We start from the raw sequence: 24,790 nt of genomic DNA on the forward strand, positions 1-24,790 counted from the left end.
ACATTCACATTCCTCCTCTCACACACAGCTGCTGGGAGGGGAAGTTCAGCTGCAAAGGAGAAGAATAAGAAGAGAAGAGAAGGACAAACAGAAGAAAATATCATTTAGATTTTCCATCTGTGGCCGAGGAGAGGAGGAGGAGGACGAGAAGGAGAAGAACGAGGGATCAGATAAGAGAGAGCAGCTTCTGAATCTGCAGGAGAAGGAGAAGGAGAAGGAGAGATGGATTCAGACTCGGGAGAGCAGAGTGACGGAGAACTCTCTCCAGGTAGGAACATCTGCACCACAGCTGCTCTTCACTACACACACGAGCTCAGATACAACACAAAACACACACACACATATATATATATAAAACTCACATACACTGCAAAAACTATATATATTTGTCCTTTTTCTTGTTAAAATGTCTAATTTCTAGTCAAAACTAAACTCTTTCCACTTAAAATAAGACTCATCACCTAAAAATGTACTTGTTTTTAGATCATTTTCACTTGTTTCAAACAAATATTCACTTGTATAAATGATCTGCCAGTGAAAGCAGCTTTTTTGTTCTTGTAATAAGGAAGAAAAACTTGCTCCACTATCAGATTTTTCTACTTATTTCAAGTGAAAATCAGCTTGAAAGAAGTAAAAAAGTGTCTAAAAACAAGCTACTTTTAATGTGATGTTTCTTATTTTAAGTATAGTGAGATTTGTTTTGACTAAAAATTACATTTTGACTAGAAATAAGACAAATATTCTTGGTAAGATATTTGAGTTTTTGCAGTGTATATATGTGTTCAGCAGCTTCAGCAGCTTCAGCAGCTTGAGATCTAAGTAAAGGAGTTGTTGGAGCAGCTGCTGCAGCTCTGAGCTCTGTGATAGAGGCTGAGATGAGATGAGACCGGACCGACAGACAGACCGAGCGTCCGTCCCTCCGTCCGTCCGTCTGCAGGATGAAATGAAAAGCTCAGTGAGAGTCAGTTGGCACCGGGAACAGAACAGACAAGCTCCGACACGTGCAGCCGTTAGTTCATCATCAACACGTCGGGCTAAAGAGAGATAAAAGGAATAATAAAGGAGATGATGATGTGATCAGAGTTCAGACTAAAACTGTTTTATGGTGGGAAAGATTTACTGCAACTGTTATAGCGAGTTATTAACAGCTGGACGTTACAACTCACATAAGATACAACATTTCATTTCATTTTCATTTCATAGCCTTTACACTGCAAAAACTCAAAATCTTTCCAAGAATTTTTGTCTTATTTCTTGTCAAAATGTCTCATTTCTAGTCAAAACTAACCTCTTTCCACGTAAAATAAGACTCATCACCTAAAAATTAACTTGTTTTTAGATCATTTTCACTTGTTTCAAGCAGATTTTCACTTGAAATAAGTAGAAAAATCTGCCAGTGCTTGTAATAAGAAAGAAAAACTTGCTCCACTATCAGATTTTTCTACTTATTTCAAGTGAAAATATGTGTGAAAGAAGTAAAAAGTGTCTAAAAACAAGCTACTTTTAATGTGATGAGTCTTATTTTAAGTATAATGAGTTGAGATTTGTTTTGACTAGAAAAGATTTTGAGTTTTTGCAGTGTCTATAGAGATATACTGAGGAGTAACCTCATTTACAATACAGCCGAGATGAAACACAAAACATATAAGGACAGAAGACAAGAAGACATTTGAAACATACAAAAGCACAAAAACAGAATACCGGAAGTTAAAGGAGAAGTTAAATTGAAACATAAGTGTAGTTACTGTAAAAGCCGGAGCAGTTAGAGGTAAAATAAGATGTAGTTATGGTTTTAAATTGTCCTATTGATAAAAGTGAGGCGAGTTTCAGGTTGTAGGTGCAACAGTAAGAGGAACTGGTCTTTCCAAGTTCAGTGTTAACAGAGGGAACCTGCAGTGTGAGCCGGTCTTTTAAAATGTCTGTTAATGTGAACAGTTCATCAAGTGGAAGATGAAATGATCCAAAAGACATAAAGTTACAGACGACACATTCACTTTACTTTAAAAAAAAAAAAACTATTTATATATATTTTCATCTTTTCCATGTTTGTGCACTGCAAAAACTCAAAATCTTACCAAGAATATTTGTCTTGTTTCTAGTCAAAATGTTATTTCTAGTCAAAACAAATCTCATTCTACATAAAATAAGACTCATGACATTAAAAAGCAGCTTGTTTTTAGACACTTTTTACTTCTTTCAAGCAGATTTTCACTTGAAATAAGTAGAAAAATCTGATAGTGGAGCAAGTTTTTCTTTCTTATTACAAGCACAAAAAACCTGCTTTCACTGGCAGATTTTTCTACTTATTTCAAGTGAAAATCAGTTTGAAACAAGTGAAAATGATCTAAAAACAAGTTCATTTTTAGATGACGAGTCTTATTTTAAGTGGAAAGAGTTTAGTTTTGATGAAAATGGAGACATTTTGACAAGAAATAAGACAAATATTCTTGGAAAGAGTTTGAGTTTTTACAGTGCAGTGAGGAGACTTTGGAGTTGGATGTTGGACGTTTCCCAGCAGCAGCAGCAGCAGCAGCAGCAGCAGCAGCAGCAGCAGCAGCGTTGCATTGTGGGTAAATTAAATCCACTGATCTGTGATGAACCTGTGGAAAATTTGAGTCAGGAGATGAAACAGCCTGAGGTCAAAGGTCGGGAATCATCAGAGGAGTCTCGGGGATCGGTCTAATTCCTGGAGCCTCTCTGCAAAGGTTCACACTGGAGCTTTAATGAGCTCTTCATCCTCATCTTCATCCTCATCCTCCTCTTCCTCAGGTGTCAGTGTGGACTATTATGGTCTGTTGTCTGAGGCGTCAGATGATCAGGATAATTAATCAGAGCGTGTTGTTGTCGTCACCACCGTTGCCCCCGGCGATGATGGTTTAATAAAGTTGATGATGATGATGATGCTGTTGATTTGGCAGCTGAGAGAGAGAGAAGCTCCACTGAACCCAGAGTCCCCGGCCACCTGTCTGTCTGTCCATCTGCTCCTCTGGCTGTCTGTCTCTCTGTTTGTCTGTCTGTCTGTGTCTCTATCTGTCTCTGTTAAACTGTCTGTGTCTCTATCTGTCTCTCTGTTTGTCTGTTAAACTGTCTAACTGTCTATTAAACTGTCTGTCTGTTTTATTTATCCATGTTTTGCACTGAACTCCAAACGCTGGAACAGTGTGAAACACAATTTTGGGTAACACTTTATTTTAAGGGGTCCTTGTTCCTGTGTATCTACCTAATTAATTACAGTGTAATTACCTATGTAACCGTATGTAATAACATGTACTTACATTGTAAATACATAGTGTATTTTGGTGTACTTACAGGTCCTTGTTACACTTGTAATAAGAAATGCCGAAGTGGCCTCTCTCTTTGCACAAGCATTTCTTATTACAAGTGTAACAAGGACCTGTAAGTACACCAAAATACACTATGTATTTACAATGTAAGTACATGTTAGTACATACGGTTACATAGGTAATTACACTGTAATTAATTAGGTAGATACACAGGAACAAGGACCCCTTAAAATAAAGTGTTACCCAATTTTGTTTTCATGTGACGCATAAGAATGACACATTAAAGGGATAGTTCAACATTTTGGCAAATTGGCCCATTGCCATAATCCCTATAGTCATAGCAGTAGGTTCGTTACCTTTATTTGTCGGTGTAAGCTATTTTTAGAACGGAGGAGCGGAGCGGCAGGCTGTTCAGAGCTACGCTACGGAGGCTAATGGAATTTCTTGGTTTCCCTCATCAAACTCATCAAATACAAAATCCCAAAACTCCAAAACGCTTTCGTGGACAAGTTGTGAGCTGCACATTCACCACGCTATGAGATAATAATAGAACGTTACGAGACAGAGTTGTTTTAGAGGTAAATTCATGCAAAACCGCTGATGCGCGTTGCGTTCAGGGACAGTTTTTCAGCAAGCAGTCTCTGTATTTACCTCGAAAACGGCTCCGTTTCGTATCGTTCCATTATTATCTCATAGCGTGATGATTGTGCAGGTCACAACTTGTCCACGAAAGCGTTTTGGAGTTTTGGGATTTTGTATTTGATGAGGGAAACCAAGAAATTCCATTAGCCTCCATAGTGTAGCTCTGAATAGCCTGCCGCTCCGCTCCTCCGTTCTAAAAATAGCTTACACCGACAAATAAAGGTAACGAACCTACTGCTATGACTATAGCGATTATGGCAATGGGCCAATTTGCCAAAATGTTGAACTATCCCTTTAAACCAAAATCTGTCTTGTTTGTCCATCTGCTCCGGTCTGTCTGTTAAACTATCTATCTGTCTCTCTATTAAACTGCCTGTCTGTTTCTCTGTCTGTCTGTTTAACTGTCTGTCTGTCTCAGAGTCTGTCAGTCAGAGGAGGTTTAACCAGAGTTTAGACGCGTCCCCCGTCAGCTGATGGTGTGTTTATGTGTCGTCAGTCTCTCTCTCTCAGACAGTCACACACACACACACACACACGATGAAGGTTAAAGCATCAGCTGAGGCCGAGCCGATCTCACACACACACACACACACACACACACACACACACACACACACACACACACACCCTCCACTCTCTCTCCTCCTCGGCCGTTGGTGTGTTCGCTGTTTTCCAGACGCGCGGCCAGAGAGGAAACTCATGGAAACATTCCTGCTTTTCCTACAGATCACATCCGTGTCTGAATTCACTCTCCACCTATTAACCAACTACGTTACACATGATGAGCAACGTGACATTTGGAGAAAGTTAGAGAGCCTGACTCATAATACCCACAATGCACTGCTGCTGCTTTAGCGGTTGGTTGGTTGGTTGGTTGGTTGCTGCCGTTTCTCCTCCTCAGTCTTCGGTTCATGCTTTAAGGTCAAACGTCGTCGACCTGAGCAGCAGATGTTATGGTGAAAACAAGCTGCCGTACACAAACACACGACCCGCAGGCCGAGGATGAGGGAACAGGCCACGATGATGTGAGATTGATCCTCGGGCTTTTTTCTGGATTTGTTCTCTGTGTAAATACTGAAGTGTTGAGTTTCAGGTGGCGGTGACGCTTCATCGGCCTCATTTGCCCTCGAGCTGTTGTTAGAGAGAGAGAGAGAGAGAGTCTGACGTCTGTTTCTCTAAAGCCTCAGGTTCTGCTTTTTAAATTTTTTTTATTATTGTTGGTGATGTTATGTTTCCTAAAGTCTTCTACATCACTGCACCGTTGTGTTGTGCTGTCATTTTTGTGTCTAGGTCGCTTTCACACCGAACCAAGCCGACTCGGTTTTGCTTGTGGAGTTGCATTTATCACTTGGTTCGGTTCCGCTTTCACACTGCAGTTTCTGAACGTTCGTTCGTTTGAAACCCATCCCCCCATTTTCTCACTAAAAAGTTTAAAGGGGTACGCCAACATTTTTTTTTTCGTGTCTTGCCTCACTCCCGAGTCCATGACCAGCAGATAGACACCATCCTTTCAACTGTGCGTGCAGTAACAAGGGAGATACGGGCAGAGCTGGCACACCGCTAATTAGCTTAGCTCAAACACTGGAAGTGTATGGGTAGTGTTAGCCTGCCTCCTACCCGAGCTGAAATCGGTTCCAGGGTGCCATTCCGAAGGGCCGCCACTCCGAAAGTTTACTTTAATTTGTCGGAATGCCGACCCTTAATTATTTATGGGAAAAGGGTGCCATTACGAACCTGAAAGAAAGAGTGCCATTCCGAACCTGAAAAAATCTTGAATAGTTTACGGCATGGAGTAAACAAACCTAACTGCGGTGGTAGCGTAGTGGTCAGAGCATCTGCTTTTGACGCGGTGGATCAGGGTTCGACTCCCGGGGGAGATACATATTAACTGCGATTTTATTGGCCTCTACCTAACCTTTTTACTAAACTTAACCAACTCCTTTCTACATTGCCTAAACCTAACCAAAGCACAGAGCAAGGACATTTATTTTCAGCAGGAGTGCCGCGGCTGCATCAGACCATGGATGTAATGCATCAGACTCGCACCTGGGTGAAACTTTGGAGGCGGAGGCGGAGGGGGAGGGGCCGGTCGGGCGCGTCGTGTCCACAGTCTATGGTCGTGTCAAGCCGGGCAGGAAGTCAAACCACGAGAGAATCCGGTCAATTTTCAAAATAAAACACATTCGGAACGGCGGCCCCTCGGGAAGTTCGAAATGACGGACCTTCTGGAATTTTCGGACTGGCAGACCGTCGGAATGGCGGTCCTTCGGAATGGCGGTCGCCCTCCGCTGAAATCAGCAGTCAGAAGCTGAAATTTCATTTTCATTTCACTCTAAACTCTGCAAATATATCACACATATCACATCGGCCGGCCGGTTTCCATTTAGAGTTGCTGAAGAGTTTCTCTGATGACTTTAGGTGGAGGCAGGCTAACACTACCCATACACTTCCAGTGTTTGAGCTAAGCTAATTAGCGGTGCGCCAGCTCTGCTCGTATCTCCCTTGTTACTGCACGCACAGTTGAAAGGATGGTGTCTATCTGCTGGTCATGGACTCGGGAGTGAGGCAAGACACACAAAAAAAATGTTGGTGTATCCCTTTAAACACGTCATAATTTTGTGAGTGGATGTCAGTAGGTTGTTAATGTAGTCATCTGACCATACTTCAAGGACAGCTTTGAGCTCCTCATTGGTCCAAGTCTGTCGTCTTGCCATGTTTGTTTTGGTTTGGAGAGCGTGCTGTACTTCCTCTACCCAAGATGCACTGCGTATAGCGTCACTACGTCATGCACTACGTCATGCACTACGTCATGCACTACGTACATTTGGTCCTGTGTTTAGTCCGGTGAGCTTTCACACGGCATACGAACCGCACCAGGGAGACCCCCGTTTTCAAGCGGACCAGAGTTTGTTTGTTTGATCCGCACCAGAGTTGGTATGAGCTTTCACGGCTGCACCAAACGAAGCGGACTATCTGAGGAAACCAACTCTGGTCCGTTTAAAGCGGACCAAACCAGGACAGTGTGAAAGCGCCCGAAATGTTCAGAAGAGTTCACTTCTCCATGTCTGCAGTTCATTCAGTTAGCTTCAGCCAGTCAGAATTAAAGGGACAACGAGGAGTTTTGTTAAAGTGAAGCGTTTTCACACTACATTTATGAGCCTCCGCACCGTGAAATTCTTTGACCGGCGCAAGACAGGCTCATGTTTTCATTCATCAAGAATTAAAGTCAGAGGTTGGAAGACGATCACATACCGTCGTAGTTCCCACCATAAACGGAGATTCGGCGGCGTTATTCTCATGACTCGCCACGAAACCGAAAGTAAAGAAACGCTGGTCGGCTCGCCCAGCATTTCCACCACCACTAATAATAACAAAATAACCATAGAGACAAAACGATATATTTATCTAAAATGGGCCCATTAACAAGTGGTAACGTAGATTCATCCACATTAATATGAGACTTTTTTATTGTCGCGGAATTTTTCGTTCTGCCGACGGAGAAACTCCTCGTTGTCCCTTTAATACACTTTTGAGAGAGCCAAACATGACAACTCACAATCATTCTACTGTGCAAATGACAATAAACACTTTGAATCGTTGAATCGAGGTCGTCGTGTGGGTCAGAGTCTATGACAGCAGGTGATCATGTGACAGTCAGCCAGTCAGTCAGGGTTTGGACTGTGAAGCCTCATAAAAGCTTCTCTCTCCCTCTTGTTCTCCTGGAGCTGAACGAATCTCCACCTTCAGTTGTGTTAAAGTGAAAACAGCAGCAACACAATACACTCATCTCTACTGTATGACACACACACACACACAAAAGCTCATATTTGTTCTGATAATCATCCACTCAGCCAGTCATGCAGTGAACACGCCTGATTCATGCTCAAGTCCTTCCTGTGGTGGACGGAGACGGAGACGACTCAACTCCTCGCTGCTTTGACTCATTTCCTCACTAGTTGTGTTGCAGCAAATCAGAAAACACAACAACAAAAAGAGAAAACACGACAGCAACACTGCAAAAACTCAATCTTACCAAGAATATTTGTCTTATTTCTAGTAAAAATGTAATTTCTAGTCAAAAGAAATCTAATTATAGGACTCATCACATTAAAAAGTAGCTCGTTTTTAGACACTTTTTACTTCTTTCAAGCATTTTTCACTTGAAATAAGTAGAAAAATCTGATAGTGGAGCAAGTTTTTCTTTCTTATTACAAGCACAAAAAAACTTCCTTTCACTGGCAGATTTTTCTACTTATTTCAAGTGAAAATTTGTTTGAAACGAGTGAAAAATATTTAAAAACAAGTTCATTTTTGCAGTGAAAAAGAGAAAACACAACAGCAAAAGAGAAAACACAACAGCAAATTAGGCTACTAACTATTTGTCGTTGTGTTTTCTCTTTTTGTGTTGTGTTTTCTGATTGGCCGTTGTGTTTTGCACCTCACCGTAGTAAACAGCTGCAGATGTCGTTTGTTTGGTTACACAACTAACGGTTAAATCTCAGGTGACACGTTTCACACACACTAACACACACTCTACACAGGTTCATCCTGGTTAACACACACACACACACACTTTTAAAAACATGGCCGCCGCCTCAGAGAAGAGCTGCTGCCGTGTTGGCAGAGCTGCAGCTGCTGCAGCTTCACACATGAGAGAGACACACACACTGTATCACTATATCACTGTAACACACTCCATACACCGATAAACACACACACACACACACACACACACACACACACACACACACTGGAGCCCACATGCCCACACACTCCTCACTCACTCTACACATCTGAGTCTCTTTCCTCCGCCTTTAATCTGGCCCACAGATGGAGAGAGCTGCACACACACACACTTATTACAGACAGACACACACACACACACACACACACACACACACACACACACACACACACACACACACACACACACACACACACACACACACACACACACACACACACACACACCAGGAGCTGGTTCTGGAAAGTTGAAACATGAACTGAGAAAAAAAAAGAAAAAAGAAAACAGAAGCGAAGCTGGAAGTGGAAAAGGCGACTCAGGAGAAAGAGGTTTTCCTCTGACTGCAGAGAAAAACCTCCTGGTCTCTGGTCCCCGGTCCAGCGTTTACAGGCCGGTTGCCGTGCCAACCTGCGGAAAACTCACTCGCGCGAGTTTGTAGTTTTCACCGAACTTTTAAAGGTATAATGCGTAGGAATTCCCCCCATCTAGCGGTGCGGTTGCATATCTGAACGTATTCTTGATGTTGCATTCAGGTGAAATCGGGCAGACGTCAGACAGACAACAATACAGGCGTGACAATATGTTGTCATGGTGATGTGGTATTGTTTTTTACCGTCTTTCTCTGGTGGAGTAAAATGACATCCGGTTGGTTTGCCGACGGCCGTCTGCCTGACTGCACCTGAATGCAACACCAGTGCCTCCGTCCTTCCTCACACTACACAGTGGTGACAGTTTTAACAGGCCGAGCCCACAGCTCCGCTCAGTTTCCGTGGTTACCTACGGTCACGATGCAACATGGCCGCCTCGGTTCGGTGCGTCGCCCACTTATGTATTTGTAACGACTTGTAACAACTCATTCTAAGGTACCAGAAAGCTTTCATTTGTAGCAGCTGTGATTCCACTTGAGTGAAATATGGATTTATGAAAGACAGGTTTGATTTTTGATAATAAAAAGCTAAATAAGTTACACACTGGGGTTTTAATTTCATTCGAATGCGCATTTCCCAGTTATACGAATCACTTTGGATGGAAAAATGGCTACTGACACAGTAACAGACATGTGTGTGTGTTGGGTAGTTTTATCCCTGTATGTTTTTAGGTCCAGGTCTCTGGTTTCACAGTCGAACTTTACTGTTCACACACATTTTCAGCATCAATGTGTGTGTGTGTGTGTGTGTGTGTGTGTGTGCGTGTGTGTCTGGGTTTCTCTGGGTTTCTCTTACCTCTCGTCTCCTGACTCGACCTCACCACGGCAACACGCTGATTATCTCCAGTTCAATAGAGACGTTTCCACTTTTATCTGAGAAGAAAGTGAAAAGAAGAAAAAAAAAGTAGGCGACAGAACCAGAGTCAGAGTGGGAGGCAATTACACACACACACACACACACACACACACACACACACACACACACACACACACACACACACACACACACACACACACACACAGAGCTTTTCACACTTCAACTCAAATAGCTGTGCTGATTATAGCTCCATAGGACGGTGGTGGGAAAGAGCTTAATAATATACAGTATGACTTATAACAGTTAGTGAGCTGCTGTTACTGTAAATCTGTTAGAGACAGTTACAGTGAAATAGAACGTATCTCCTTGTTGTTTACAAAGTACTACCAGGTAGAAAACCAGCATCAGAACAATAGTGAGAGAGTTTCGCTATATCTCATTTTTCACGTCACCGTTTAGACTAATCTGATTGTAAAGTTTATAAAACCAATGACTGGACAAACATTACTACCTATTTCTGTTTGCACGTTTTTGTAATTAGTCATGGTTATTGTAAATTGGCGCGGCTAACTGTTAGCTACCTGTTTAACTTTAATAACTCAGTGATTCAATAAACGATCCATAAAAAATATTTTTTCCAGCAGATATCTTAGTTACAACATGACTGAGCTAACTGGAGTAGTTTCATGTCGTGTCCGACAACGGGAGGGTTCAGCTGACATCCTGATGTTAGCTTTGCTGCTGCCATTAGCTTAGCTGCTGCCGTTAGCTTTGCTACTGCCGTTACGTAATAGCTTAGCTACTGCCGTTAACTTTGCTGCTGCCGTTAGCTCTGCTACTGCCGTTAATAGCTTAGCTGCTACCGTTAGCTTTGCTGCCCTTAGCTTAGCTGCTGCCGTTAGCTTTGTTACTGCCGTTACCTTAGCTACTGCCGTTAGCTTAGCTGCTGCCGTTAGCTTTGTTACTGCCGTTAGCTGCTGCCGTTAGCTTTGTTACTGCCGTTAGCTTAGCTACTGCCGTTAGCTTAGCTGCTGCCGTTAGCTTTGTTACTGCCGTTACCTTAGCTACTGCCGTTAGCTTAGCTGCTGCCGTTAGCTTTGTTACTGCCGTTAGCTGCTGCCGTTAGCTTAGCTACTGCCGTTAGCTTTGTTACTGCCGTTAGCTTAGCTGCTGCCGTTAGCTTAGCTACTGCCGTTACCTTAGCTTCACTACTGCCGTTAGCTTAGCTGCTGCCGTTAGCTTAGCTACTGCCGTTAGCTTTGCTGTCCCTGCCAGCTGAGCCACTGATGCTTTCTAGACACTGTGAATAAATATGGTGAATAAATCCCACACATAGCAACACAAAACACACACACAGAAATATTAATGTTTCTTCAATCATTTCAGATTTGTCTAAACGGTGATAGTGGCGTGAAAAACAAACAATGAGATTTGTTCTATAAAACGCAGCGATGACGTCTGTGTGTTTTAGTTTCCTGGACAAGTAGCTACAGAGGAATAAAAGTGAGATTTCCATGGACCTGGTTCAGGTTGAGCTGAGAGAGGAGAGGGTTAAACTGGGAGCAGGAATGCAGTCAGTCACTAAAAGAGTCAGAAACACATCTACAAAAGTCAGTGTGTGTGTGTGTGTGTGTGTGTGTGTGTGTGTGTGTGTGTGTGTGTGTGAACCACAGTTATTTCCTGGTCATTAGTTAGCGGCGGGTTGGCAGCCAAGGCAGCAGCAGCAGCACTTTGGTTTTTACACTTAAGTGTTTCGTCCTCGTCGTCGTTTCGAGGCCGAAGTTTAAAGTCCAAAGAGTAAAAGTTTTATCAGAGCAGCAGGAGAAATAAAAAGCTTTGAATTCCTCTCTGGTCTTTACACTCTACTGCTGTTTGTAACGTCTCTGATAAAGGAGCTACTTGTAGAGGTTTTTTTTGTTGGTATTATTCATCATTAGCAGCCAACTTCATTAAAGCATCAATACTGACTGGGCTCTGATACAGATGTGTAGATAATGTTCACATTAAAGCTGAACTCTCTCTCTTCTCTGTGTTGCTAACCCTCCTCTCCTCCATGTGCATTTGTTTTCAACGAAGACACTACAGGTGAATAGGGTAAAAATTTAAACTAACAGATATCACCATGAAACTTCCCAAGTTTATCACTTACATTAACACAAATATTTTTTGTATTACAAGTTTTGTCAAATCCTATGTTTAAATAGGCTATGTAAATGAGGCAATATCTAATGAAATATGCGCTCATTTGCATACATTTCTAGAACAGAAATCTGAACAATGGATAAAGCTACTTTCAAAATGTTTGTTGTTTTATTTTGTTGAGTGAGAAGTTTTTACAGAGGAGGATTTTGGATATCTCTTTTTATCACTACTGTCACCAGCCCTAAAAAAAAATCACTTTTTGGCATGTTTTTAGGAATAAAATGTTGTATAAATCAGGTTTTGAATGATTTATCAACAATCCCCTCTGTAAAAACCTTCAGGATAAAGAAAGGGATCAAACTGGAAGGTTTGGTGTCTGTGTTAAGGAAGCAAAATAGCCCAAAATCTAAAAATTGATCAGTGCATGAAAAAACGCTGTTTTGGCCTGTAGTGTCTCAGCTCAAACATACAAACACAATAAAGGTTTTTTTTTTTTGGGAGATGCTCTTCAATATGCTATGCCAGATGCTCAAACAACACCTCATTGCTATTTGTAACTGTGTTATTACAACACTGACGATAAAGTATTGAATTGAATCGAGCAATAAAAGCTGCAGATATTCCACAGCAGGATCTGTTCTTTTGGAAAAAGAAATAATAAAAATAGAAAATCCCAATCTTGTAACCTGGCTATAAATAAATTCTAAATCCTGGGGGACTATATGTTTCTGTATGAAAGAGAGAGACTCTCATGCCCAGTAGCTACTACAGTATAGATTTCTATGTAATGTAGCCTATGTAATGGACAGAGAAGTGAGTTTACATGTGGGTGATGAAGAGGAAACAGCAGCAGCTCGTTCTGAGGTCAGAGAGTGACGGAGCTTCATGAACCCAATCTTCTTCCCACTGTAACTGAGTTAGAGCGAGTGAACTACACTGCAAAAACTCAAAATCTTACCAAGAATAATTGTCTTATTTCTAGTCAAAATGTCATTTCTAGTCAAAACTAATCAAATTATATTCAAAATAAGACTCATCACATAAAAAGCAGCTTGTTTTTAGACACTTTTTACTTCTTTCAAGCAGATTTTCACTTGAAATAAGTAGAAAAATCTGATAGTGGAGCAAGTTTTTCTTTCTTATTACAAACACATGAAACTTGTTTTCACTGGCAGATTTTTCTACTTATTTCAAGTGAAAATTAGTTTGAAACAAGTGAAAATGATCTAAAAACAAGTTAATTTGTAGGTGATGAGTCTTATTTTAAGTGGAATGAGATTAGTTTTGACTAGAAATGAGACATTTTGACAATAAATAAGACAAATATTCTTGGAAAGATTTTGAGTTTTTGCAGTGTAGTAAACAAACCAGGAGGCTGCAGAGTTATGGGAAAGGCTGGCAGGGCCGGGGGGGATGTGCACGAGAGTGTGTGCACGAGAGAGTGTGTGTGCATGAGAGTGTGTGTGTGTGTGTGTGTGTGTGTGTGTGCGTGTCTCTTTGTAAACGATGCCACGGCGTGCTGAGACTTGGCCGAGGTCTGTGAGAGGAGCAAAACTCACCCAGGACCGGAAAACAACTTCCTCCCTCAGCACCACTCAGATCGGATCAGCTCAGGGCTGTAAATCTGACGAGAAGAGGAAGAGACGGACAGAGAAGTTAGATAATTACAATAACAACAACTCAAATTTATATAACAATAATGATTTTTTTTTTAAAATTATATAGTACTTTCTCAGCAAATGCAGAGAAAACATTACAAAAGAGGATTCAAGATGTTTATTGTCATGTAGGCTACACAGATTAAAAACCATGCAATGAAATTCTTACGTGCATTCACATTACAAAAAGAGAGTTAGAAAGGGGAACGACATAACTAAAACAATCACTTTAAAAATGTGCATAAAGTGCATACTGTAGTTAGTGCATGGGTACCTGAATAGACACAAAGTACAAATAAGTTTATATGTACATACAAGGTACATTACAAATGAATCTGTAGCTATGAATGAATAAAAAAAACAGAAGTGCTTTTGTAAGACAGATAAAATGTTAAAATAATTAAATTAAATCAGAAAAAAACATCCTTCCTTCCCTCCATCTTTCTTTCCTTCCTTTTTCCTATCCTTCTTTCCACAATCATTTCCCCCTCCCTTCCTTTTTCTTCCTTTCTTGAACAAACCTGCTCCCTCCCTCCATCTTTCTTTCCTTCCTTTTTCCCTTCCTTCCTTCCTTCCTTCCTTCCTTCCTTCCTTCCTTCCTTCCTTCCTTCCTTCCTTCCTTCCTTCCTTCCTTCCTTCCTTCCTTCCTTCCCTTCGTCCTTACTTCTTCTTCCTTCCTCTTTTGATCCAATTGACCTGATATGTTTCCTGCCTCCATCTTTCTTTCCTTCCTTTTCCCCTTCTTCTTTCATCCTTTCCTCCTTCTTCTTTCCTTCCTTGAACAAATCTGTTCCTTCCTCCATCTTTCTTTCCTTCCTTTTTTCCTTCCTTCTTTCGTCCCTTCCTTTTTCTTCCTTTCTTGAACGAACCTGCTCCCTCCTTCCATCTTTCCTTCCTTTTTCCCTTCCCACTTTCGTCCCTTCTTTCGGATCCTCCTTCCTTCTTCTTCCTTCTTTGAACAAATCTGTTCCGTCCCTCCTTCTTTCCTTCCTTCCTTCCTTCCTTCCTTCCTTCCTTCCTTCCTTCCTTCCTTCCTTCCTTCCTTCCTTCCTTCCTTCTTTCCCTTTGTCCTGACTTCTTCCTTCCTTCCTTCCTTCTTTCCCTTTGTCCTGACTTCTTCCTTCCTTTTCGACCCAGTTGACCCAATCTGTTCCCTCTCTCCCTCATTCTTCTTTCCCTTCGTCCTCCTTCCTTTCTTGACCCAGCAGGACAACAGGAGGGTTAAGAGTTCAGAGTAACAGTCCATCCCATCATAAACAACCCAAGGTGGCATCATCACAGTGTAAAGGAGAGAGACCGATCAGATGTTTGACGCTGCTTTAGAGGCCACAGATCTGAGCTTATTCATCGTCGTCTTCCTCTTCGTCTCTCCGTTTCACGTTCATTAATCCTGACTGAACGGTGTGAAATGAGAACGAACATATCTGCAGCTCTGCCCACCACCCCACCACCCCACCACCCCTCTCTCTCTCTCTCTATCGCCCACTCCCTCTCTCTGTAAATAGCTCCGTTGCTTTATATTTCAGATGGAAAAAGTTAAGTGAACTCTCTCTCTCTGTCTGCGCTCCAGGCCAGATAAAGGCAGGAAAGCCCCAGTACTTCATCCTCCTGTGTTTTTTATTAGTTAGGCCTCAGTCTCACAGTCTGTCATTACAGTTTACACACACACACACACACACACACACACACACACACACACACACACACACACACACACACGGATACACACACACACACACGGATACACACACTCGTACCAACTTTCTATAAATAGAGCGCCACCGTCTCATGAATCAAACTGTTCCCTGCAACGGGTTAGAGGAGTTAGAGTTTCTCTCTTCCACAGCTGCATTTTGCAGAGATCAGCTGTCAATCAAACAGCTGTATGGTCAGAGTTAGGGTTCTTTGTTAAAGGGATAGTTCAACATTTTGTCAAATCGGCCCATAGGTTCGTTACCTTTAATTGTCGGTGCAAGCTATTTTTAGAACGGTGGAGCAGAGCCGTGAGCTGCTCAGAGCTACGCTACGGAGGCTCATTATGGGATTTCTTGGTTTCCCTCATCATCAAACTCATCAAATACACAATCCAACAACTCCATAACGCTCTGGTGGACAAGTTGTGAGCTGCACATTCACCACGCTATGAGATAATAACACAACGTTACCACACAGAGTTGTTTTAGAGGGAAATACAGAGACTGATGATGAAAAACTGTCCCTGAACGCAACACGCCTCAGAGGTTTTTGTCAGCATTTTTTTCATTTTATATGGCCATGTACCATACAGTTTTTTGTGACATGTCGGCTAAAAGGCATGGTCACGTGACTTTCTTTAAATAAATTCATGCAAAACCAGTTTTTCATCAAGCAGTGGGGACATCAGCAGTTTTGCATGAATTTCCCTCTAAAACAGCTCTGTGTGGTAACGTTGTGTTATTATCTCATAGCGTGGTGAATGTGCAGCTCACAACTTGTCCACCAGAGCGTTGTGGAGTTGTTGGATTGTGTATTTGATGAGTTTGATGAGGGAAACCAAGAAATCCCATAATGAGCCTCCGTTGGCAGCGTAGCTCTGAGCAGCTCACGGCTCTGCTCCGCCGTTCTAAAAATATCTTGCACCGACAATTAAAGGTAACAAACCTACTGCTAAGACTATAGGGATTATGGCAATGGGAACAATTTGACAAAATGTTGAACTATCCCTTCAATTCCCAAACAAACTGCTCTTGTAGAAGGCCTCTCTTCTCTTCCTGTGTACCAGCCTCGGGGCTCTGGCTCTGCAGCGATGGCAGACCACAGGGAGCCACAGCTGGTGGAGATGTTATGTTTCCAGCAGAGCAGAGGTCAGAGGTCAGGGAGCTCACAGGGCTCTGCAGGATGTCCTGTGTACCACTTCTCATCCTCTGTGGACCAGCGTCTCCTCTCCTCTGCTTTTCATAAACCCAGAGAAACTGTGATGCACGCAAGAGAGAGAGAGGCACAGTGAAGGGTTGAGGTCAGATCTCTATCGCCCCTCCACCTCCTCCTCTTCCCCCCGTGGCTCCGTGTGACGGCCGATCAAGCCGCCGGCGCATTATAATCAATCAGACATCTCCTGCCACCGCCTCGTTTCTCCTCCTCGTCCCCTCGGCTCAGCTCTGCAGGGACACCACCGCCGGTAAAACTAAGAGACAGAGAGAGACAGAGAGAGACGGAGCTGAGAGAGGGATGTATTTTTATTTTTTATTTAACCAGGAATAATCCCAGTGAGATTCAGAATCTCTTTTTGCAAGGGGGTCCTGCATGGCCAAGAGAGCAGCACAGTAGGTCCACATAAAGTACACTGCAAAAACTCAAAATCTTTCCAAGAATATTTGTCTCATTTCTAGTCAAAACTAATCTCTTTCCACTTAAAATAAGACTCATCACCTAAAAAATGAACTTGTTTTTAGATCATTTTCACTTGTTTCAAACAAATTTTCACTTGAAATAAGTAGAAAAATCTGCCAGCGAAAGCAAGTTTTTTGTGCTTGTAATAAGGAAGAAAAACTTGCTCCACTATCAGATTTTTCTACTTATTTCAAGTGAAAATCTGCTTGAAAGAAGTAAAAAAAAAGTGTCTAAAAACAAGCTGCTTTTTAAATGTGATGAGTCTTATTTTAAGTATAATGAGATTTGTTTTGACTAGAAATAAGACAAATATTCTTGGTAAGATGTTGAGTTTTTGCAGTGTACACACTTGAAAAACAACAACTAAACAAACATAAAGACAGTTAAAACAGTTTGCCAAATCACATCACTACAGTATAATCACCAGCTGCGTTCGGTGAAAGAACATGTGCATGCAGCAGTCAAATAGTCCTTGATCCTATAGCTTTAACATCTTCCAAACTTGGGAGATAATCCAATTTAAAGGGATAGTTCAACATTTTGGCAAATTGGCCCATTGCCATAATCGCTATAGTCATAGCAGTAGGTTCATTACCTTTAATTGTATAGGTGTAAGCTATTTTCAGTACGGCGGAGCGCAGCAGCAGGCTGCTCAGAGCTACGCTATGGAGGCTAATGGAATTTCTTGGTTTCCCTCATTAAACTCATCAAATTCAACATCCCAAAACTCCACAGCGCTTTTGTAGACAAGTTGTGACCTGCACAACCACCACGCTACGAGATAATGACGGAACGATACGAAACGGAGCCGTTTTCGAGGTAAATACAGGGTAAATACGGAGACTGCTTGCTGAAAAACTGTCCCTGAACGCAACGCGCATCAGCGGTTTTGTATGAATTTACCTCGAAAACGGCTCCGTTTCGTATCGTTCCGTCATTATCTCGTAGCGTAGTGGTTGTGCAGCTCACAACTTGTCTACAAAAGCGCTGTGGAGTTTTGGGATTTTGTATTTGATGAGTTTGATGAGGGAAACCAAGAAATTCCATTAGCCTCCATAGCGTAGCTCTGAGCAGCCTGCTGCTGCGCTCCGCTGTACTAAAAATAGCTTACACCTACAATTAAAGGTAACGAACCTACTGCTATGACTATAGCAATTATGGCAATGGGCCAATTTGCCAAAATGTTGAACTATCCCTTTAAGATGACTCTGTAATTTATAGCAGGACGAGGGAGCGAATGCTTTGAAGGCACCAAAGACAGTCCGTGTACGAGGAATAGTAGCCTATACATTATCAATCTATCGTGCCTGAGACTACAGCTTTTGGTGTTGACTTTACGAGCCAAGAGAGAACATAAATAAGGAGGCAACTAAGTCACACAGGACGGCCTTATAAAGAAAACAATACCAGTGTTCCCATCTACGACTGTACAGAGAAGGCCAGCCAACACTCTCATAAAGACTAACAGTGATGAGTACGAAAACCTACATCCGTTACAAATCTTAATGCTGCATGATACAACGAATCCACACTGCAAAAACTCAAAATCTTACCAAGAATATTTGTCTTATTTCTTGTAAAAAATTCTAATTTCTAGTCAAAACTAACCTCATTATACTAAAATAAGACTCGTCACATTAAAAGTAGCTTGTTTTTAGACACTTTCTTATTACAAGCACTAAAAACTTGCTTTCACTGGCAGATTTTTCTATTTATTTCAAGTGAAAATGAGTTTGAAACAAGTGAAAATGATCTAAAAACAAGTTAATTTTTAGGTGATGAGTCTTATTTTAAGTGGAAAGAGATTAGTTTTGACCAGAAATGAGACATTTTGACAAGAAATAAGACAAATGTTCTTGGAAAGATGTAGAGTTTTTGCAGTGCAGCTTTGCATGCATGTATAAGATGTCACCATGGTCAAGTATTGATATGAAAGTTGCCTAAAATCAGTCTTTTTCTCGCACTAAAGGAGAAACAACTTTTGTTTCTATAATAGAAACCCAGTTTAACCCTGAGTTTCTTTGTAAGACACTCAGTATGGTATTTAAAAGACAGATTTTCATCCAAGTAAAATCCCAAGTATTTGTAGACTGAAACCCGTTCAATCACTTTCTCATTTTGTGTAACAATCTGATGAGCATCATCTGTCGTAGAGAGTATATGTAGCGTTGAATAAAGCCGTGTAGCAGCAGCAGCAGCAGAAGACGATCTGTCCTCCTGTCCGTCCTCAGACCCTCAGGAGCTCTAAGTGCTTTTCCCCCGACCGTTAAGTCACAGAGACACTTAGAGCGCCGGTCCCTGGATAAACACACTGAGCAGCAGCTGTAAGGACGGGATTACTGTACGACTACCAGAGCTCCTCATCATTATAGACACATTACTGTAACACACACACAAGACACAGTAACACACACAGAAACACTTCACCCAACAGGTTTGTTTGTGCAGTTGTGATAAATGTCAAAGCTTGTTGCTGCTCCAGTGACGAACATGTAGTTAATGTTCTTGTAGTCGAGACCGAGTCACCTGAGACCGAGACCGAGTCCAATGAGAGACGTTTTCATCACTGTCCTCATAATAACAGATAGATAGATAGATAGATAAATAGATAGATAGATAGATAGATAGATAGATAGATAGATAGATAGATAGATAGATAGATAGATAGATAGATAGATAGATAGATAGATAGATAGATTTATTAATCCCCAAGGGGAAATTTAAAATGTCACAAGCAGCAGCAAAGGGAACATAGGCTACATGACAATGGAGAGAAAAACAAAGCAGATCAAGAGACACGGGAAAAATACATTTAAAAAACCACATAGTGTATTAAAACACAAAATATGTGGATAAAAGTGCTGGGTTCAGGATGCTTATAGTGAATGAATCAGACGGAGGAGTTGTAGGAGCTGTATTACGGTCATTAGCTACACAGAAAAAAGATGATTTGATGTAAAATCTAAACCATATTTAATGTAGACCAGACCAAGACCTTGGAGATGTGATGGTTAAATAAACGACCATGTATGCTGCTCTGTATAGCCTACTGTAGTTTATCACTGGTTGAATCCATCTTTCTTTTGACCTAATGTCCTCATATTAAAAGCATAGTTTGGGTTATTTATTTGCAGTAGGAGCTGTGTGGGTTTTACACAGCGATCTAATGTCAGTTAATTGAGGAAACGTTCCTGAAGCCCTTTATCGTCCCATCAGCGTGAAAAGTCGAGTTAAAATCTCTTCCTGATTCTCCGAGCTTCTGTGACTCAGTAGAAGCTGTTAATGCTGTAGTACAGTTGTTCAATGGTTGGGAAAAAGAAAAATGCAGTTTCACAGGAAAAAGCTGTTTAGACAGGAAGAAAAAATAAAGACGACATATAAAAGGATATTAGAGACTTCTCTTTACTTTACTGGATATGTGTTTTACAGCCGCTCTGACCACTAGTTTGGGTGGACGGCTACTCGACAGACACGTGTGCAGACTGTTGTTGTATCTTTCACACACACACACACACACACACACACACACACACACACACACACACACACACACACACACACACACACACACACACACACACACACACACACACACACACACACACACACACACACACACACTGCAAAAACTCAAAATCTTTCCAAGAATATCTGTCTTATTTCTTGTCAAAATGTCTCATTTCTGGTCTAAACTAATCTCTTTCCACTTGAAATAAGATTCATCACCTAAAAATTAACTTGTTTTTAGATAATTTTCACTTGTTTCAAACAAATTTTCACTAGAAAAATCTGTCAGTTAAAGCAGGTTTTTTGTGCTTGTAATAAGGAAGAAAAACTTGCTCCACTATCAGATTTTTCTACTTATTTCAAGTGAAAATCTGCTGGAAAGAAGTAAAAAGTGTCTAAAAACAAGCTACTTTTAATGTGATGAGTCTTATTTTAGGTATAATGAGATTTGTTATGACTAGAAATGACATTTAGACTAGAAATAAGACAAATATTCTTGGTAAGATTTTGAGTTTTTGCAGTGCACAGATGAAGCTCTGAACAGATAAATAAAGTTAGTGAGGTTGAAGATGCTGGTTTGTTCCAGTGGGCGTCTTCTGGCCGGTTTCTCCTCTGAACTGTACCGAGCATCAACTCTCCATCAACGCCCACACACGCAGCAGACCGACAGACTGACAGACTGACCGACTCCTGAAATTTCACTTTGCCTGAAACAAACAAAGTGTTAAAAAGCCTGGAACTGAAAAATTGTTAATCATTCTGGAAGTGAGATAAGAATAGAGGCAGCAGAGAGCGGGACGGGGAGGTGAGAGACGTGATAATTGTTTAAATATGGGAGTAATGGAGCAGAGTCCCCACTGTTCACACTAACACTGAGGGAAACTATGTAATATATATAAAGGGATAATTCAACATTTTGGCAAACTGGCCCATTGCCATAATCCCTATAGTCATAGCAGTAGGTTTGTTACCTTTAATTGTCGGTGCAAGCTGTTTTTAGAACGGTGGAGCAGAGCCGTGAGCTGCTCAGAGCTACACTACGGAGGCTCATTATGGGATTTCTTGGTTTCACCTCATCAAACTCATCAAATACACAATCCAACAACTCCACAACGCTCTGGTGGACAAGTTTTGACCTGCACATTCACCACGCTATGAGATAATAACACAACGTTACCACACAGAGTTGTTTTAGAGGGAAATTAATGCAAAACCACTGATGCGCGTTGCCTTCAGGGACAGTTTTTCATCAAGCAGTCTCTGTATTTCCCTCTAAAACAACTCTGCATACTACAAAGTATTGCCAAAACATGGCATATCTCATATAGTTTAATATTTAAGATTATCAGTTATCTGAATCAACTAGTCAAATGACAAAGTCCACTAAAAATCATTCATTAACATCTCATTCCCTTATAATAAGTGCAGTTGCTCATTTAATTTACAATAATCTCTCAGTAATATAAAGGTGAATACAGAGACTGCTTGATGAAAAACTGTCCCTGAAGGCAACGTGCATCAGTGGTTTTGCATGAATTTCCCTCTACAACAACTCTGTGTGGTAACGTTGTGTTATTATCTCATAGTGTGGTGAATGTGCAGGTCACAACTTGTCCACCAGAGCGTTGTGGAGTTGTTGGATTGTGTATTTGATGAGTTTGATGAGGGAAACCAAGAAATCCCATAATGAGCCTCCGTAGCGTAGCTCTGAGCAGCTCACGGCTCTGCTCCGCCGTTCTAAAAACAGCTTGCACCGTCAATTAAAGGTAACGAACCTACTGCTATGACTATAGGGATTATGGCAATGGGCCAATTTGACAAAATGTTGAACCATCCCTTTGACACAACATGATTATTTTTTACTTCCATTCGTTTTATCTGTTCGGACTTATTTTTTCCCTCCATGTTTTTCCTCATGTGGGACAAATAAAAGCTCAGTTCAGCCAACACCTGCACAAACTGTTACCGTCACATCCATTTGTCTCGTTGTTGTGTGATTGTAACTCAGAATCTCTTCGGGATCCTCGGGGATCGATGATGATGAGTGAGATAAATCTGGATTTCCTGCTACTACACTGCAAAAACTCTACATCTTTCCAAGAATATTTGTCTTATTTCTTGTCAAAATGTCTAATATCTGGTCAAAACTAATCTCTTTCCACTTAAAATAAGACTCATCACCTAAAAATTAACTTGTTTTTAGGTCATTTTCACTTGTTTCAAACTAATTTTCACTTGAAATAAGTAGAAAAATCTGCCAGTGAAAGCAAGTTTTTAGTGCTTGTAATAAGAAAGAAAAACTTGCTCCACTGGCAGATTTTTTTTACTTATTTCAAGTGAAAATCAGTTTGAAAGAAGTAAAAAGTGTCTAAAAACAAGCTACTTTTAATGTGATGAGTCTTATTTTAAGTAGAATGAGATTTGTTTTGACTAGAAATTAGACATTTTTACAAGAAATAAGACAAATATTCTTGGTAAGATGTAGAGTTTTTGCAGTGTACACTTTTCCTGCTCTGACCCGGCCGTACATACGTTCCAGTTTCAGCCAGAGAGAGACAGAGAGAGACACTAAAATGATCCACATCCACACGGCGGAGTGAACTTTAGCCCGACTTAACACAAGTGGAAGTCATTAAGGTATTAAAAGGGAGTTATTTATTAACCCCTGACGCTCTGAATGCGGCTCTACATCCTGAGCAGCTGTTAATGGGTCGCGGTGAACGACCTTCTTCCTGCAGCCGAGGCCAACGAGCAAGCAAGCGCCCTTTGGAAAACTGGCTCAGAGTCAACGTTGTTACATGTCATGAATAATGCACATTAATGCACTAAACCACCATATCAGCCCCAGTTACTTTCATCTACACACACACACACACACACACACACACACATGCACATGCATTGCATCAGACAGACAGAGTGTGTGTAGGTGCAGTGTGTTTGAGTCATCCTCTGGTTTCGAGCTGTGGGAGTTGAAATACGACAGAACGGAGCCTGTGTGTCCAGAATGAGTGGAGGAGAAAGACACGACCCAAAAAATTTATAAAAAAAATTAAATAGAAAATAAAAACTGTATCTATCTCCACCAGCTGGATTCTTTTCCTTCAGCTCTTCTTGGCTCGTGTGTGTGAAAGCCTGTAACATATACACTCTATTTACTACAGTATATGCTGGTTTGCATATGTGAGGAAGTGAAATCACAGAAGCGAACGGACATAAAGATGATCAATGACAATCAACAAGTCTGGACACAGAGAGAGAGAGAGACTCAGTATGTTTACATCACAGTTTTGAATTATGGCCTTAATCTAACTATAACTGGACAACTGAAGTTCATGTAAACATGTTAGTGCAAATAAAACACCCAGATAATGCGATTGGAAACTGGTTTTCTTCTGCATGTATTCACCTTAAAGGGACAGTTCAACATTTAGTCAGCTCCTCCTCCCACCATAACCTCTATAGTCATAGCAGTAGGTTCATCACCTTTAAAGCAGAAGTAAGCGATCCGGTCGTTTTGGCTAATGCTGCGTTCCAGGCAGGCTTTTGAAACCGTAAATTACAGCTTCAAGTCACAACTTACGATTTTGTAGCGTTCCAGGCAACCCACTCGTGTTTTTCCGACCTGTTTTACCTGTGAAAGTCACTATAACGGCCACTCGTAACTTCCGTCCCGTGAACTCGTACCAGATCGAACTGGTACGACTTCACAGGTCGGAAAAACACGAGTTACGAGTTGCCTTGAACGCACCATAACTTCTTGTCAGCCGACGGAGTTAGCAGCCCCCGCCCTCGTCATGGATCTATTGGTCCTCGTCCCTACGTCACCACATTCACGGCGTCCCTTGGCTGCACACACAGAGAGGACCGCCCCTTTATGCCGTTCTCTCTCCTCATTGGATAAAACTTGTAGGATACGAGAAATGTTTTCTCCTCGGCTCAGAGCAGAGCAGAGTGACTGAGAGACCCGTGTTTCGGTCCAAACACTCTATAGAAGTGATTGCTGTCGGAAGATACAACTATTTAAGACTTATATTAACACAAAAATATCGCTTACTTCTGCTTTAACTTATTTTTAGACAATTTTCACTTGTTTCAAACAAATTTTCAATTGAAATAAGTAGAAAAATCTGATGAGTCTTATTTTTAGTAGAATTAGATTTGTTTTGACTAGAAATTCAATTTTAACTAGAAATAAGA

At 41.3% G+C, this 24,790-nt stretch overlaps 1 protein-coding gene across 1 annotated transcript in view; it reads left to right on the forward strand.

The window, feature by feature from the left end:
• Positions 1-222: 222 nt before the first annotated feature.
• Positions 223-24,790, forward strand: part of tnfaip8l3 (tumor necrosis factor, alpha-induced protein 8-like 3) — a gene marked incomplete at both ends in the record, with an annotated part of 48,206 nt that continues 23,638 nt past the window's right edge. The window contains one exon of the mRNA XM_083997370.1: positions 223-268. Within this exon, the coding sequence (XP_083853496.1) occupies positions 223-268 (46 nt within the window). The remainder of the gene's footprint in view (positions 269-24,790) is intronic.

The sequence above is a fragment of the Trachurus trachurus genome (assembly GCF_905171665.1).
Source record: "Trachurus trachurus genome assembly, chromosome: 3".
Classification (NCBI taxonomy): Eukaryota; Metazoa; Chordata; class Actinopteri; order Carangiformes; family Carangidae; genus Trachurus; species Trachurus trachurus.